At 35.1% G+C, this 18227-nt stretch overlaps 1 protein-coding gene across 10 annotated transcripts in view; it reads right to left on the bottom strand.

The window, feature by feature from the left end:
- The window catches only part of LOC149535778 (uncharacterized), a 218642-nt gene that overhangs the window by 188436 nt on the left and 11979 nt on the right, over nucleotides 1-18227 (bottom strand). For all 10 annotated transcript variants that reach the window (XR_016356742.1, XR_016356743.1, XM_089803414.1 and 7 more), the window contains one exon: nucleotides 16023-16194. Coding sequence is in view for 8 of the 10 variants with exons in the window: in XM_089803414.1 (XP_089659540.1) it covers nucleotides 16023-16194 (172 nt within the window). In the remaining 2 variants the exon portion in view is untranslated. The remainder of the gene's footprint in view (nucleotides 1-16022; nucleotides 16195-18227) is intronic.

The raw sequence follows: 18227 nt of genomic DNA, 5'->3' as shown, positions 1-18227 counted from the left end.
GTTTTTCCCTAGCCAAAGTGGTTTGCATGAATACCTGACAAACTCAGTGGCAAGTTGGTTTTCGTGCCCTAATTCCTCTTTGACAATGCTTCTCCCCCTTCATCTTGCACCTGTAAAGAAAATAACGTAGTGAAAGTACATTTCCAATAAATTCCAAAGCAAATAATTTAATCATAGCAAATAACCAACTTAACCAACCATTTACAATAAGCACGAAATCATAACAAATAACCAATTTAACCAACCATTCCCAATTCACATGAAATCTCAACAGCTCTAAGTTATATTCAAAATGTTTTTCAATTAAAATAAAATATGGGATGTAATAATAATATGAAACAAAAGGGCAAACACGACAACAATAAAAACCTGAGGGAATTGCAGATTGAGAGGCAAGTGCATACTACATACAACTCATGCAAAGGCACACCCTATGGCTAAAGACTACGAGATAGACATAATTCGTTGTACTACAATACCCATGCAAGTAACCAACAAAAGGCAAAGACATTAAGGTAGTAGGGATTAAAGACTTGAAGGTCATACTTATTAACTACTTTCACAAGACGAGAAAGAACTAAGTTGATGGATTTGGGAGGCAAAAGGCCAAACTAGAGAGAGCAATCATCACATTGCCATCGCCATCACCATCAAGCAGCTCTTTGGGAATGAACAAAGACAAAAGAGTGTTGCCATCAAGAGTAAAGATTGCAAGGAAGGTGGATTGAGACAAGTAGGTAAAACCAAAGGTGCAAACACAAACTCAAAAAGATGATGTCATAGTACAAAATATTGCATTTCAAGGTTTGAATGACATCGAGTGCAAGACATGGTAACAGGAGACTATAGACAACCATCATATTAAGAAAAGACTCAAATGCACATAGGTGCGTTGGGCAATACAAATGCTAGTATTTTGCATCTAAGATTTCAAAGAAAAACTATAGATGATGATAAAGGCCTACAATAGACACTATTGCAAGTCCACATTTGAGTACCTTGAACACGACATCGCCATTACTTTTACAGCAGCTAAATTTATCAGGTTTTTTGGAAATCCAAGGGTTGCAAGGAAAAAGATTGACAAACTATAAAAACGTTAACTAAGGGAGAGAGAAAGACTAATAAAGTTTGTTTCTAGAAACTTGACATAAGCATAACTAGACTCAATAGCTAATGCCACCAGGAGTTGTAGGCTAAAAAATGTAAAGTTTCTACAAATTATGAACAATCAAACTGAAACAATACCTTCAATCTACTTGCTAAAGATGATCTTTTGTATATCAGACTTGTATGAAGTGTTACCAATAGTATAATATATATTTTGGAAATGTTCTTATCCCTACAATAAATCGTATATGGCTATAGATGTTAAAGGAGCAGACTTGTATTTTTTGTCCTTTATCCATATCTACACCCTACCTAAATACAACAACCAAAGGGCATGTCCTTGAAAAGGCATGTCCCTCTCTAGGTTGGCTTTATTTCATTCCAAGAAATTGGCAGCTATTATTCGATGACTATTGGTTAGTAACTAAACTAACCTTGTTTATTAATTTGGTTATTAACAATACTACCCAAAAGAGACGTTGATTATAAGGAAGGGAAATAGAAATTATATATAGGCCTATATAAACCAATCTTGATCGATCTAGAAGTTCAAATCAGTATATTATCAAAGTTACATGATATAAACTTAACACTCACTCTTAACTTTATAATCATGTTGAAAGATAACATATCTAACATCATCAATTAAGATGAATAAGCATAGATTGATACTCTATATCTATTTGAATCTTCTAAGCATGTGGTATCATTGAACACATGATACTATGTCATATTACTATACATGTGATATGACTTATCACTTATACTAGTGATAATGGTATTGCATGGAATGCAATATACAGGATAAAATCTGGAGAATGATTAAATTCTTCCTTTATCCAAGTTGTGACTCATAGGTACTGACAGGCCTATATCACAATATGATCCTGAGTTAAGATCTACCAGTTCACAGGATAAAATCTGGAGAATGATTAAATTATTCCTTTATGGACAAGTTGTGACTTATAGGCATAGAAATGTCTATATCACAATGCAATCTTGAACTCATCCAAATCTGATAGTAGTTCTCTATTGTTCAGCACATTATCTAAGAGATCGTCATCTCTCATGTCTTTTATCCAAGTGTTCATTATCTCAAAGATCGTCACCTCTTAAATAATGAATACAAATGGTGGAGCCCATAACAGTCAATAGCCTGACAATAATAATTTTAACTCAAAATTATTTCATTAATAATTAAAGAATACAAATGTATTATAATTCAACCATACCAAGTCTTTTCCTGAAGTGACCTATCTTCACTCGAGAGAGAGGTTTGGTAAGAATATCTCATGTCTCATGTCTTTTATACAAGTGTTCATTATCTCAAAGATCGTCACCTCTTAAATAATGAATACAAATGGTGGAGCCCATAACAGTCAATAGCCTAACAATAATAATTTTAACTCAAAATTATTTCATTAATAATTAAAGAATACAAATGTATTATAATTCAACCATACCAAGTCTTTTCCTGAAGTGACCTATCTTCCCTCGAGAGAGAGGTTTGGTAAGAATATCTGTTGTCTAATCTGCAGTGTAAATGTATTCTAATTTTACAGTATTCCTATCTACGATATCTCTTACATGATGGTAAGGAAATTCAATATGCTTGGACCTGTCATGAAAAAATGGATTCACAGAAAGCTGGATGCAACTCTGATTATCACAATGAATAAAAGTAGGATTCATGGGTTGACCAAATAATCCCACAAGCAACTTTCTAAGCCAAATTGCCTCCCGAGAGGCCATTTTTGCGGCAATGTATTCAACTTCTGTGGAACTCTGTGCTATTGATGCCTGCTTTCTACATATACAAGATATCATTGCTGAGCCTAAACTGAAACAACATCCTGAAGTGCTTTCCTATCAATAACACTTCCAGCCCAATCTGAGTCTGTGTACCCATGTAAGTCCTAGACAACTTTCTCATACTTGAGTCCAGGGTTAAGAGTGCCTTGTAAGTATCTCATAATGTGTTTGACTGCAACTAGTTGAATCTCCTTTGGCTCACACATAAATTGACTTACGGCATTAACAGCATAGCAAATATCAGGTCTTGTATTTACCAAGTATATATGAGACCCAATCATCTATCTGTAAAGAGTAGAATCTATGGATGGTGATTTTGCAGCTGCTTCTTTAAGTTTGTGTAGATTAGTCTCCATTGGAGAAGACATAGGTCTACAATTCCACATTCCAAATCTCTTCAAGATGTCTAATGTTGTTACATCCCAATTTTTGACCTAATTTAAAATATAGCCGTTGAGGTTCACATGAAGTCAATTGACAGTTAAATTTGTTATAATCCTGCAAAATGGTAAGATGGTTAATCATTATAATTATTTATCACGAATTCATGAAATTGAATAGGCGGTTAGCTGTTATGATTATTTATAACTTGATATGATAATATGATTTAGTTGCGGAGAATTTCCTTGTAGGAAGCACGTCGAAGGGGTGAAAGCATTGTCAGAAAAGAATTAGGCACAGGAGCATCACCATCACGGGGCAAATGAGTTGAGGACCTAGCGACTTGAAAACAGGATACATCAGTGGGACCCGCATGAGCCATTTAAATAAATAATTTGAGAAACATAAAATATTTGAGTTAAAATAATTTAATTGAATTATAAAACGTATCTCAAAGGATTTTAAATGATCTTTCGCCATATTATTATAATATATATATATATAATATATATATATATATATATATATAATATATATATATATATATATATATATATATATATATATATATATATATATATACGTACGTATAGATATAAAAATGAAATGGCATCATTATATTATAATAATTTAATAAAGTGATGTCACCTCATTAATATATTTACATGTACATTTATAAATATAAAATAATAATAATATTCGAACTATAATCTTCCAACTTTATTTTTCCATTTTAATATTCTTTGCTTTTAACCGATTTACTCTTGGCATGATAAATTGACAATAATCAAATTATAATCTTTCCAACTCTTTCTTCCAACCTTATCTTTCCCTCTTTTTGTTTTAATCGAATTAAACACTTGGAATTTGAATTGACTTATAATCTTTTTAAACCAATGGGAGTCAAGAAGTCACGGCTTGTTTTTTTTATAGAAGCCATGAGAGGAGTCGGGGAAAAATAATTTGCATACCGGCTACGATTTTACTTACCCTCTCTGCCACCTTCAGCACCCGTCTGCAGTTCCATTTACAAGCAGCATTTACGTCATTGGTACTTAGCCATTGAGAAATAGGTATTTTGCATTTGGATACGTCTGCAGCATCCAAAGGAGGACAGATTTTTCCAATTCAATTTGCAAGTTTTCAGACATATTAAGAATATACATCAAGTCATGTAATGCTATTTCAATACCATTTTATTGCTTTTCCATAACAGCTAGTTAGGCTCACAAGATTCTTTCTTTTCCAAATTTATTTCAAAGCTACAATATGAATTTGTTGCATATTCCATGTTCTTTGTTATCAGTCCTCTTCTTTTAACTTTCAAAATAATTTAGATACAACCCTTATGGAAGCATTTTTCCAAATGCAATAAAATCTGAAATGAAATATACTATCCAATGATATTTTCCAAATAGTCTCAAGAACATAATCTTTCTGGTCACATATGTGATAAGCATACTAAACAGCAAATCTATGCATAGAGTAGATTGCAGCAAGTTTCAATATTTATCATGATGATATCTTGTTATTTATAGATTGAACTTCTTTAATTTAGCCTTGTTCATGGCAAGTGATAACCAAGTAACCAAAGTATGGATCCATAAATCATTAAACCACTGGATATTAGAATTAAACAATCAATTATGAAATCTTTAAAGAATATATAATCTCTCAAATCACGGATTGTGATAAGCTGGAACATATGTTAATTATGAAACAGTTGAGAATCAACAGAAAGAACCGGTTGTTTTGAGAATTCCAAACACCTGGGACTCACCCAGCTGTACAGCCAAGGAAAAGGGTCAAGAGATGAGAGAAAGGAAATCTGCAATAACATGAAACAGAATCAAATATGACATATCAATGTTTATCATTTTTAATATGAATTATTTAATAGCTCATGCATGATCTTGTTTATTATATTCTCCTGCTGTCGAGTCGAGTGGTATGATAAATACCAGGATGTTCAGTGGATGACAAGATGTTCCCTGTCTATTCCGGGTAGGGAGGGTCTTTCTCGTTATAAATTGTGTGGGGATAAGTTATGGTCCAAGGTTGGGTGGTTAAGCTCCTAACAATGTTTCACCTCTCCCCAAGTTGTCAGACGTACAACAGACAAAGATAAGCTATACACTCAATTGTTTTTCGAAACAGGTATTTTTACTTTTATGATATATAGGCAAGACTAAGGTAAGATTAATTGAGTTATGTCATTGTTACAGTTATCTTACATTTAGTTGCGAGCAATAGATTTATCTAATGGATTGTTATATCAATCTTTCATTTATATGAATAATAAATATGAGCATATCTTCTAATCTTGAGTTATTGCCATAGTTAAGCAATCAGAAGGAAAGGAATGATACAGTGATATCTGGAGCCCTAAGTGATACAATGGTATCCGAAGCCCTAACGGATCCAATGGTTATCGAAGCCCTAATTGATCCAATGGTTATCGATGCCCTAAATGATACAGTGGTATCTAAAGCCCTAATTGATTCAGTGGTATCTTAAGCCCTAATTGATACAATGGTATTTGATGCCATAAATGATCCAATGGTAATTGAAGCCCTAAGTGATACAGTGGTATCTGAAGCCCTAAATGATCCAATAGTTATCGATGCCCTAACTGATACAATGGTATGCGATGCCCTAATTTTATATAGTGGTATTTAATGGTAATCATCATTTGATTTTGATATAGCAGTACTGAATAGTAGTCATCATTTGATATTGTTATAGTAGTATTTGTGGACTAACCTGGGTGGTTGTAGAAGCATCCCTTGATTGATTTCGGTCTCCAAGTCCATGGTATGTAGATTTTAATTTCCATGGTAAATTCATTGATGGTGTTTTCAATTCTTAGTTAAGAAATTTTGTTTAACTAATTTAAACCGTTAATCTCATTCACATGAACATAACTGATTTAACCGTCTTCCCATGAAAATGAAGTAATAATTGTATTTCTTTGATATGTTAAGTTGTTAATTAAGACCCGGGAAATGTGGATGTTACAAATGTATACTTCTCTTGATTAAGCATGATGTCAGAATTCTGCCATACTTCCAGTCCTAGGAAGTAATGGAGTCCTAAATCTTTCATTTCAAATTCTTTAATTAGATATTTCTTGCATTGATCTATAAGATGATTATCACCTGTCATTAGTAAATCATCAACATATAGTATCAAAATTATCATATCATCTTTATCCTTTTTAAAATAGAGATTTGGATCAACTTCATTCTTGGAGAATCCTAAACTGGAGAGATACTTATCAATTCTTTCCTATGTTCCCCAGGGACGTGTCCCCCCAAAAAAGCTAGCATTTCGAGGACGGGGACATCCCCGTCCCAGGGACTTCATTAGGGACTTGTATCCGCCCCCAAATTTTTAACACAAAAATTTTTTTAAAAAAACCCAAATGTCACTTTTGTCATCCCACCCCACCCCTCCCCCCTGTCCCCAAAATTGGTAGAAAAAATTGTCATACCGAAAACCTGTCCTGCTGTCCCGTCCTGTCCCCGTCCCGAAAACTCGAGGGAACATATATTCTTTTGACCCATACCCTTGGAGCTTGCATACAAAGACTTTAGGGTTATGAGTTTCAAATCCTTCAGGCTGTTTCAAATATACTTCTTTTGTAATCTTTCCATTCAGAAATGTTGTTTTTACATCCATCTGATGTACTTTCCATCCCTTTGATGCTGCAATAGCTAGGACTACTCTTACAGAGGTGTATCTGCCAACTGGAGCAAAGGTTTCTTCATAATCAATTCCCTCTTTCTGAAAAAATCCTTTGGCTACTAATAAGGGTTTATATTTTTCAATGCTACCATCAGCAACATGCTTGATTTTAAATATCCATTTAGAAGAAACAACAGATTTTCCTTTAGGCCTTGGAACAATTTCCCAAACATCATTCTTAATAATGGATTGGTATTCTTCCGTCATAGCATCTTTTCAAGCTATATGTTTAATAGCAACTGAAACATTGGTTGGTTTTGATTTAGATAAATCACTCATGTTTGTTGCATAACTAGAAAATCTTTTGGGTCTTTTGCTTTCTTTGAAGATTCCAGATGGTGCAGCAAAGTCTTGTGCTTCCTCTATAGTCTTAATGGCCCAAAGTGGTCTTTCCTTTGGATTTTGAATTTCATCTTCAATTTCTTCAATGTTCTCATGATTTTCTTCAGAACTAGGTAAATGAGAGGGATCTTCAGAACTTAGGGCTCTTTTGAATGTTAAATTTTCTTCAAATATTACATCCCTACTAAGTTCAATGTTTTTCTGACTAAGTATGAAAATCCTATATGCTTTAGATGTTTCACTATACCCGACAAAAATATCTTTCCTCCCGAAGGGTTCTAGCTTAGTTCTCTTTTCTTTTGGAACATGTATATATATACTGAGCACCCAAATATCCTAAAATGATTTATATTAGGTTTAACCTAAGTAAAGACTTCTTCAGGAATTTTATCTCTAAGGTGGGAGTGAGGAATTTTGTTTTGAATATAGACAGCAATACAAGAGGCTTATGCCCAAAGATAATATTCTAAATTTTGATCAAATATCATAGCTCTTGATGCTTCTATAATTGTTCTATTCTTCCTTTTTGCTACCCCGTTTTGTTGTGGGTTATAAGGAATAGTATACTCCCTCTTAATTCTTGCTTCTTTACAAAACTCTTTAAACAAATTTGAAGTATATTCCCCTCCATTATCAGTCCTAAGAGTTTTAATTTTGTGGCCTAATAAGTTTTCAATTAAGGTTTTGAATTCTTTAAATCTCTTAGGGTCCCTTTGCTTCCTAGAAGATGAGAGGAATTGGCTTTTTCAAAATCCAGATTTGAAATTTTCTGCATTTGTTTCAGAATTGGCAAAATGGAATTAGCATACCGGACTTCAAATTTTGCCTCAAAACCAGGTTTTCCAACTTCCTACTAACAAGTAGAAATTGAAATTCAAAACCTAGTTATGTTTTTTAAGGAGTGTAAAAACAATAGATTGGACTACTTTTTGAAATTTGCCTTCAACTCCAAGCTTAAGCATAAAAATTTGTCTTCACACGCATCTTCCGAGTGAAACAAATGGTTCAAGTAAAATCCCCAAAATCGGAATGAAGATTTGCAAAACCTTGATTTGGCTAAACCAAGGTTTGTAGAAATTTCGATTTTTTAAATTCCACGAACCAAACATACCCTTAAGGATTTCTTCTGATTCTTTACATTTTAAGAAGCAAATCCAAGTTTTCCTAGAGAAGTCATCTATAAAAAGTATATAGAACTTGAATCCTCCAAGAGAAGGAATAGACATAGGTCCACATAAATCTAAGTGGACTAATTCCAAAACATTGTTAGTTTTTCTAGTGCTATCATGAAATGGACTTTTGGTATTCTTACCCAGAGCTCATCCTTTGCATATGCTTGAATGATCTTGATTCAACTTAGGTAAACCAGTAACCATCTTCTCCATAGTCGATAAGGCTTTGAAATTTAGATGTCCTAACCTTTTGTGTCATATTTTGTTTATATCAGCAACTTCATGAATTTAGGCTTGAATAGGTTGACTAGGTTTTGTATTTAATTCCTACAAGAATCCCTTTCTTTGACCAATCAACTTTGATTTCTTAACTGAAGAGTTCTTAGACCAGATCATTATTTTACCATCCATGAATGCAACATTATGTCCATCATCTTCAAGTGTTGTAACAGAGATTAGATTCCTCTTTATTCCTAGTACATAGAGTACTCCTTTGAGATGTAGAGGAATACCTTACTTTAGTTTCAAGATGCAATTCCCAATTTATTTGATTGAATGAGAGGAATTATCATCGATGGTAACTTCGCCATCAACTTCTTCTGATATTGAATCTAGTACTTCTTTGTATCTTGTAATGTGCTGAGATGATCCACTATCAATTACCCATGCTTTGCTTGAAACTTCATTTTATAGTGCAGAGTACAATACACGATTCTCAGGATCGTAGTTTTCTTCTTTCCTGGTAACGTTTGTACAATTTACTTGCTGCTTTGTATTCTCAAGGCAATTAGATCTATAGTGTCCAAATTTTTCACATTTGAAGCATTTTATTTTGGATAAATCTTTCTTAGGTTTGTCATTTCTTTAATTACCCTTCTTCTTCTTGAAGTGCTTCTTCTTACCTTTATAGGAATTTGTGTTGAGAACATGAAGTTCTTCATCTTTAGTTTTCAATTTTCCTCCATTCTTAAGTTTCTTAGATTCTTCTTGAAGGCAATCTTCTTTAAGTCTATTGAAGTCTAGAAGATTGTCTCTAGCACTTTTACTCCTTGTGAGAATGTTTCCCAAGAATCCAGTAACCCATCTATAGCCATAAGTGTTAGCTCTTTGTCTTCAATTACGGTACCTGTACTTGCAAGTTCATCTCTTAGACTAGCCACCCTTAGGAATTATGAATTCATAGATTCTCCCTTCTTTATTTGTATATGATTTAGTTGCCTCTTTAGTGCAAGGGGTCTAGTTGCATTGTTAACCTCATATGCATTTAATAATGTTTAATAATGCCTTCGTCATATTAAATGATGTTTGATGTTTCATTAGCACAGGTACTGTTTCATTTTTCACTCCATCTAATATGATTTGCATAGCTTTCCTGTTTCCTTTACTCCAAAGAGTTTTATGAGGATCAACATCAGGTTGCTTGGATTCTTTATCAGCATACTGTTTTACATCATTGTCTTCAAGAACCATCATGATTCTGAATTCCCAAGCAACAAAGTGTTCTTTTCCATCAAACCTGTCCTCGGGTCTGATTGTGCTCACCATTGAAGGTAGAATGATATTGCTAGATATTTGAAGTTTGATTGTTAATTTGCAGAGCCTAGGTTCAACTACCAGAGCTCCGATACCATGTAAAGTTTCTATAAATTCTGAACAATCAGACTGATACAATGCCTTCAATCTACTTGTTGAAGATGGTCTTTTGTATATCAGACTTGTATGAAGTCTTACCAATAGTATAATATCTATTCTGGAAATGTTCTTATCCTTGCAATAAATCGTATATGGCTGTAGATGCTAAAGGAGCAGACTTGTATTTTTTGTGTGTCCTTTATCCACATCTACACCCTACCTAAATACAACAACCAAATGGCATGTCCTTGAAAAGGCATGTCCCTCTCTAGGTCAGCTTTATTTCATTCCAAGAAATCGTCGGCTATTATTTGATGACTACTGGTTAGTAACTAAACTAACCTTGTTTATTAATTTAGTTATTAACAATAGTGCCAAAAAGAGACACTGATTATAAGGAAGGGAAATAGCAATTATATATAGGCCTGTATAGACTGATCTTGATCAATCTAGAAGTTCAGATCAGTATATTATCAAAGTTACATGATATAAACTTAACAAAAAAGACTTTTATTTCAGCTGGCAAGTGGAGGTGTTTGATAAACTTTGTTAAAAGTCACCTCACAGGCTCAAGTCGAGCCTAAGACATCGCACTACCTCAGATTGTCTAAAGGAATGACATCAAGAATCGAATTGTGTACGACTGGGCATCCATGCATGCTAACATAACGGACAAATTCATGACACGGGAACACAAGACATTTACAAGCCAAATTATGCTATCAAGTTTTTCCTCAAGGCTGCCCGCACACAAATACCTGTCAACCATTTAGAGGTGAGGCTGCAGGGTCGTATAGAGCCTATACACCTATTGATTCTATATAGGTGACACTTGGACACAGATGAGGCACAGTCAAAACAGAAGAGGAAGCAGTAGGTTGTGGCATCTAAGATAGAGCCTAGTGGAAAGGCTAACAATGACAGTGGTTGGGAGGAACCGAGTGACACTTTAGGAGCAAGCAGAGATAGCTTTAGGATGGTAGGCAGAGATAGCTTTAGGATGGTAGGCCAAGATATTCATCTCACTAGACAGTTATCTCAGAGGTAGGTGTCAAAGAAGACAAACCCACACCTTCGGGTAGTGACACCTTGAAAGTTCTTTTTACCCCACCACTTGTGTCTAGAGTCGCCCAGTTGACTCCACCAACTTCATTTGGTGTGATGATTGGAGCAGGTCCTATGCTAGGCTTTGGGCAATTGAGGGCCCTAGTTAACATGACACCTCCAAGTATGGAAACAAAAGTGGTAGTCCCACCACCAACAACAGAGCCAACACCAATAGTAGCAGATCTTCCATAAGCGCAGTTAAGTAACAAGTAGCAGCTGAGATGGTTAAGGTCGTGGTGGAGTTGGTACAATAGGAGTTGTCGAGTGAGGCAACTGAACTAGTTGAGACGAAGACCATGGCAATAGTAAGGACAGAGTGGGTAGCCATGGTGCAACCAATAGAGATAGTTAAAACACTTGGCTTAGCTGCTTCCAGCTTACACCTTTGACACTAGTTGGACCCACCATCCTCTCACTGCAATGATAGATACTATCTCAAGAGATAGCAGATCTAGAGGGGGAGAGTTCACTTGTCATCAGGGAGTTGGAGAGAGAATTCACTAGTCAGAAAGTTGGCAATGAGTCCTCAACATGATTATGATATAGGCATACCAGAGTCTCAAAGGGAGTTTGTTGACCTAGATTAGTATATCACTGATATTGTTGCAAGAGCCAGGCGGATAGTGGCCTCCGCTCAGTTACATGTAGATGAGATGGTAGATTGGTAGTGGACCAATTGTTGGCATTTGTGAAAAGGGGTTGCACTAAGGAGTTGCCCTGATGCTTTGAGTCGCGGGGATGACCTACCATGAAGACCTTGCAAATGTTGGAGAATTGGGGCCTTCTAGAGCATGGGTGAAAGTCTAGTTCAATCCTTCCTACAGAAGGTGAAGCAAGCTTTTCGTAAGGGATGCTATTTGTTAAGGACAGCATGTGGCATTAGGGGTTGAGGCCTAGCAACTAGCAGCAATGCTAGCCTAAGAGGAGTTGGCCTCTTGACTTTAGGAGATCGAGGAGCACCACAGAGATGAGTTGGCTCAGGAGAGGGTTGTGTGGGTAGCTGAGAGGGCAACTATGGTGGCACAATTGGAGGAGGTATGGGCAAAGAAGGCGACTATGGCAACACAGTGGAAGAAAGTGCAAAGATGGCCATGGTGAAGACTCGCCTTGCTAGCGCTATGAAGGTAGCCAAGAAGAAGGATAAGGAGGTCTCGGATGCAATCTTTATGTTAAAAGCTACTTTAGAGCAACAAATGTTGGCTAAGCAACCTGGAAAAAAGGACAAAGCAAGTGTATGAGTTGAGAGCACGACTAGAAACATCCACACCACTGTCGGTGTCTTCCTCATAAGGGATGATTTTTCAGTCCCCACCTTAGTCATGATTTCTTTTTATATTTGTTCAATCTTGTCATTATCCCCATTTGGGTGTATCGTCCAAAGACGACATTCTTTCTGGGGGGATGATGTTGTCGGGTTAGTACATGTTGGTTTGGTCGAAGGGTAGGTAGTAGGGAATGGCTGCGACGGCTGGCAGTCGTACCTTTGACCTTATTATGTCATGCACTTCCATCCAAGAGATATTAACATTATTATGTTGGCGTTGTGGTTATTATTTTCAAAGTACTTTGGTGTCATACATTGTAAACATTGTTAATATTAATGAAGAAGCATCTATGGCATTGTTGTGTCCTGTTACCTTTTCTATATATTCTCATATGTGTTAAATTGATACCCTATGGGGCAAACGCCTGGCACCCTTCTATTATTTTGTGAGTGGTCCCATAAGGCTCACATGCATACGTGTTAAAGACATGAGGTTGGTGGTGACTTGTATTATGGTAACTTACCAACATATCGACTATCACCTCTAGCCTAAAAGTGGGTCCCACAAACCCTTTTTTGCACAAATATAGGTTGTCTCTTTTTAGCGACTTTTTTTTATATATATCTAAGGAATTTCAGTGCAGTTTTCTCCAAATTTTTGGTTTCGTTTTTGCAAAATCTAAAGTGAGTTCACATGGAAGGTGAAAAGGCAATGCTTACTTTGAAGCTTGGTCTAAAGGATTGTGGTTTATATTGAACAAGCAACGACCTACTTTCACCAAGGAAAATGAGAGATTTGCACATTAAAACAAGTGTGACAAGATGATGGGCTTGATTGCTATGCAAATTTTTGGTTCCTTGTTCTTTCATATTGAGGAATGCACCACACCACATAAGGTATGGAATAAGCTTAAGGATCTATTTGGTTGAGTCAATGATATTCAAGCTATGTAGTTAGAGGCAAAGAATGGCATCTCTTTCCATTGATACTTTCACTTCCATTAAGCACTATTGGTCAAGTTTAAGTCCTTGCATTCTCAATTAGAGAGATGTGGAAAAGAGAAAAATGACAAGGATTATCAAAATTGACATGTGTCTTTTCATATATTGCCACTTCCTTTCATTCCACAACAAATAGGTTGAGTAAGCAATTTGTTATACCGTCATTTAGGACATTTTGTGAAAGGTTGACAAGGGAACAATCCAAACTTAGTCAAGATGATATCAATAAGTCTCATGGATTGGTTGCCACTACACCCAAAGAGAAATGGAAGAAAACATATGAGCCCAAGCATGAATCTATTGGGTTTTCCAACACCCAAACCACCTTTGCAAAAGTGTCTAATCCGAAGAAGAAGAGACCAAAGTATAGATTTTGTTAGAAAGATGACCATACTGAACAAAAATGCTACAAGAAGGCAATTCGTGAGTTGAAGCAGTTACTCAAGAAGCATAATATTTAACTTCATATAGTTTTTCTTCAACCTAACATAAGAACAAGGTACATGATGACACTTCACCTAGTTACAAAGAAAAGGATCATACATTGATATCCACACGTGCACCTAGGGGTATTGGAAGGGTTATGATTTAGGAGCTTCAATCCACATTGCTTGTTCACCAAATTTCATGGTTTCAAGCATAGTTGAAAATATTTGTACTATCTAGAAAATAGCACGATATATTGTGCCACAAGAAGTTGAAAGATATAATTGCAGTTAAAATCTGTGTCACTACATTCATTTTCGTGCCTCTATATCAAGCTCTTAATCTTACCAAATATCATGTTATTTTCCTCATATTGCCACTAAATTCCAAAAACAAAAAAAGTTGAAATTATTGACATTTTAAGGTTTCCATCACTTTTAAAAGTTGAACTGTTTAGTGACTTTGACTTCATCTATTTTGTCCATTTTGGCTATGCTCATTCATGGCAGAATTGTGGCAATATCATTTCTAGCAGAGCTGAAGCAATATTGTGTCTGTCCATCATTTTTGGCAGAGCTGAAGCGATATCATTTTTGGTGGATATCGTTGTCATGGTATATTGCAGATTGTTTTTAGCTGCTCCGGTTTTTGGTTGCTCATGGTTTATTGCAGATTGTTTGTGCCTACTCCGTCATTTTTTCAATTTTGGTGTATATGTGTGTTTTTAAGATTATTTTAAGAAATCGTATATTTTCAGATGTTTGAGAAAAGTGTCGATCAATTGCCAATTTTTTTGCAGAGTTTTTGGCGATACTGAGATTTTGAATTTTGGGTTGGATGAGATATTGTCAGGACCGAGTTTTTCAACAATGATTTCAGTACTCTTAGCGAACCATACTTCTATAGACTCTTGACTGCAAACAATCAGTTTGTTCACGTTGTTGCAGTTGGTAATATTGATTTAGGTGATAGTTTGGTGGCTAACATTCAATGCATAGCTGAGATTACTCGTAACCTTCTTTCTATCAGATTACCCAGGCATGAAACAAAGTTGAGCCTTCAGATTCAGTACTCATTTGTCATGTCATAGCAGAGCTTTTTGCAGTTGGTAGGGCTGACCACCAATCCAAAACGTGACTTTGATAATTTCATTGATGATCATAATTCTTATGCTCCTTTGACTACTCCATCTAGTGTTAAGAGTAATCCAACTCCACTTAATGGGTTTGTGGATCTAATCATGCTTCCCCCATCACCTCCTATATCAGAATTCACAGTTGATATTAATTCCAAGACAGTCATCTCTTGGATTGATCCCTGAAGTCTCCAGCTTCAAGATGGCTTCTTGCACATTCCAACATATAAGGTTGAACCTGTGCTCTCCAAGATCAATGGAGTCAACTTTCTGATAGAAATTAGCCTACGAGAACTCAAGAAATTGGCCTGGGAAGGGGACATTATAAAGAATGACTAATCAAGCCCGGCACTAGTTATAATTCTTTCAAACATATGCTATAATCAATAAATTTCACCTAAATCTATAAGTTGTAAGCTTATTGTTTGCTTAATCATATCTTGAAGAGGTGGGCTCCAGCCTAAATAATAAATTGTGAGTATATGCTCTTATGTGTAAATGCTGCATCAACATCACTCATGAATGCAAAAAAACATTTTAAGAATATCATAGTCAGAGAACAAAACCTACTGGACAAATGAGTAAAGTTCAATTTTCAAATATATATTTATGGTAAAGAAAGGTTCCATGTGATCAATTAGCAAGAAGAAATTTAAGACGGGGAAATATTGATAGTACCTTCACCTCTACAATATGTTGCTGCTCACCTTTTCTAAGCTGTGCATATTCTATTCCAAAGAACAAAATATTGAAAAGCCTATAAAAGGATTATGCCTTCATAAAAGATAGAATAAGCTTTCAATATTAAAATATACCTTTTTATCAATGATAAGGGCAGTAGAAGTTCCATGCTGGAAAGAAAGTCAGTGCTATAAAAAGTATTGAATTGTACCTTCGGCATCCACAGATGTGAATTCATGTCTTTTCATCTCAGTACATGTTCTATGACATGACACACGAAAAGATATTGAACCATCTCCATCTAATGAAGGTCCAGGCAGAGAATGATTGACTCCATCTTTTTTCCAACTTCCAAAGACGTAAAAAGCATTACTCCAATCAACCTAGAGGGCAAAATATTTATTAATCATACTGCATGTCATTACGTCATTGCTGGAGCACCAAACTCACATTACATTGCACGTGAATTTCAAAAGCATACCACATAATGGCTAAGAATGTTAGTTATGAACAAAAATTTGTTTGACGACAAAACCTTCAAGAGAATGAGGATGATAACAGGAACTCTTCTGGCTTTCATTAGCAGATTAAAATTTCATGGAGCTAAATATACAAAATTCAATAAAGCAAGATCAATAGTAACAAAGACAAATGGAAACTAAATGATTAAAAAATTGCATTAACTGAGTTATACCCTGAGCAGGAAAGAACAAATAAAAACAGAGTATTAGTATGGCGTCCATATCTTTTTTATTGTTTCAGTATCTTATCCAATGATTTTAACACACTGAGATTTGTTATCTTTGCATTGTATGTTTCTTCCTACTTGTTTTTGTTTTTTAAAACTGATTGGTTGTATATTCCTTCCTATTAAAATGTTCTATAACTATAAATAACAGATCTTCTAAACAGTTAAATAAGATTCAATCTTCAAATACACATTCTGTCAATCATATAATTGTAGGTAACTATTTAGTAATATAATTTCCAACCTAGGAGCAAAGCAATGCTATACAGGTATTCAGATGTACCCCCAGCTTCCAAAGATATAATTTCATGTCTGTTTATCTCGATGTATGATATATCACAAGACAAATGAAACACTATTAAACCATCTCCATCTTATGAGGTCTTGGCAGAGAATCATCAACTTGACATCTTTCCCAAACTCTAATGATGTAAAAAGCATAATTCAAATCAACCTTGAGGTCATAATATATGTTAATCATACTATCCATCATAATGTAATTCCTGGGACATAAAATGAACATAAATTGCATAACCGTTTTCAATAACATACTACAAAATGGCTTAGAATTTGCTCTATAAAAGAAATTGTTCAAAATAAAATTCCCAAGAGAAAGAAGATGAAAATGGGAACTCTTTAAGCCATTTCCTAGACAGGGCTAAATATGCACGAGTCAACAAAATAAAAAGAGCATTCCCAAGTAAAAACTGCAACTAACGGAATTATAAAAATTATCAGTATTTGAGTTGTAACAAGAACTGGAGAGCAAGAAAAGAGAATAAATTATATGAGTACGGCACCTCTAGTTTTTCTTCTTTTCAGTATCCCATTTAACCATGGCAACTCTGCACAACATTTTTACGTGCTTCTATTTCAAGAATACAAATTCAGGACCAATCTCAATAAGTTCACCTAACCCAAATGTGCAACCATGGAACCCAAAAGTGCAAATTCTTCCTCATTCTCTTCAAGGATTTTATTTTGACAAATTTGTGTGCATGAGTAACATTCCTAGCCATTATGTGCTATGTTTTTTAAATTCACATGCAATGTTATGTAAAATTGATGCTCCAGCAATGACAATGACGTGCAGTATGATGAACAAATATTCTGCACCCTAGGTTGATTGGAGTAATGTTTTTTACATCTTTAAAAGTTGGAACAAAGATGGAGGTAATCATCCTCTGCCTAGACCCTCATTAGATGGAGATGGTTCAATATCTTTATTTATGGTAAAGAGGGGTTCCATGCGATCAATTAGCAAGAAAAAACTTGAGACAAGAGGAAATATTAGTAGTACCTTCACCTCTACAGTATGTTGCTGCTCACCTTTTCTAAGCTGTGCATATTCTATTCCAAAGAGCATAAATATTGAATCGCCTCCGATATTTAAATAGGCCTTCATAACAGGTAGAATAAGGCTCCAATATTAAAATACACCTTTAATATCGTTGATAAGGTTCAAGATAACAATTTAGCAGTAGAAATTCCATGCTGGAAACAAAGTCAATGCTATAAAAGCATTTAATTGTTCCTTCAGCATCCACAGATGTGAACTCATGTCTTTTCATCTCAGTACATGTCCAATCACATGACAAAAAAAAAGATATTAAACCATCTCCATCTAATGAGGTTTTAGGTAGAGAATGATTAACTCCATCTTTCTCC

This window comes from Cupressus sempervirens, chromosome 10 (assembly GCF_028749045.1).
Source record: "Cupressus sempervirens isolate cs-2001-9-10 chromosome 10, ASM2874904v1, whole genome shotgun sequence".
In the NCBI taxonomy this organism is placed as follows: domain Eukaryota; kingdom Viridiplantae; phylum Streptophyta; class Pinopsida; order Cupressales; family Cupressaceae; genus Cupressus; species Cupressus sempervirens.
Note: the sequence above shows the minus strand (reverse complement) of the source record. Positions and strands in the feature narration are given on the sequence as shown.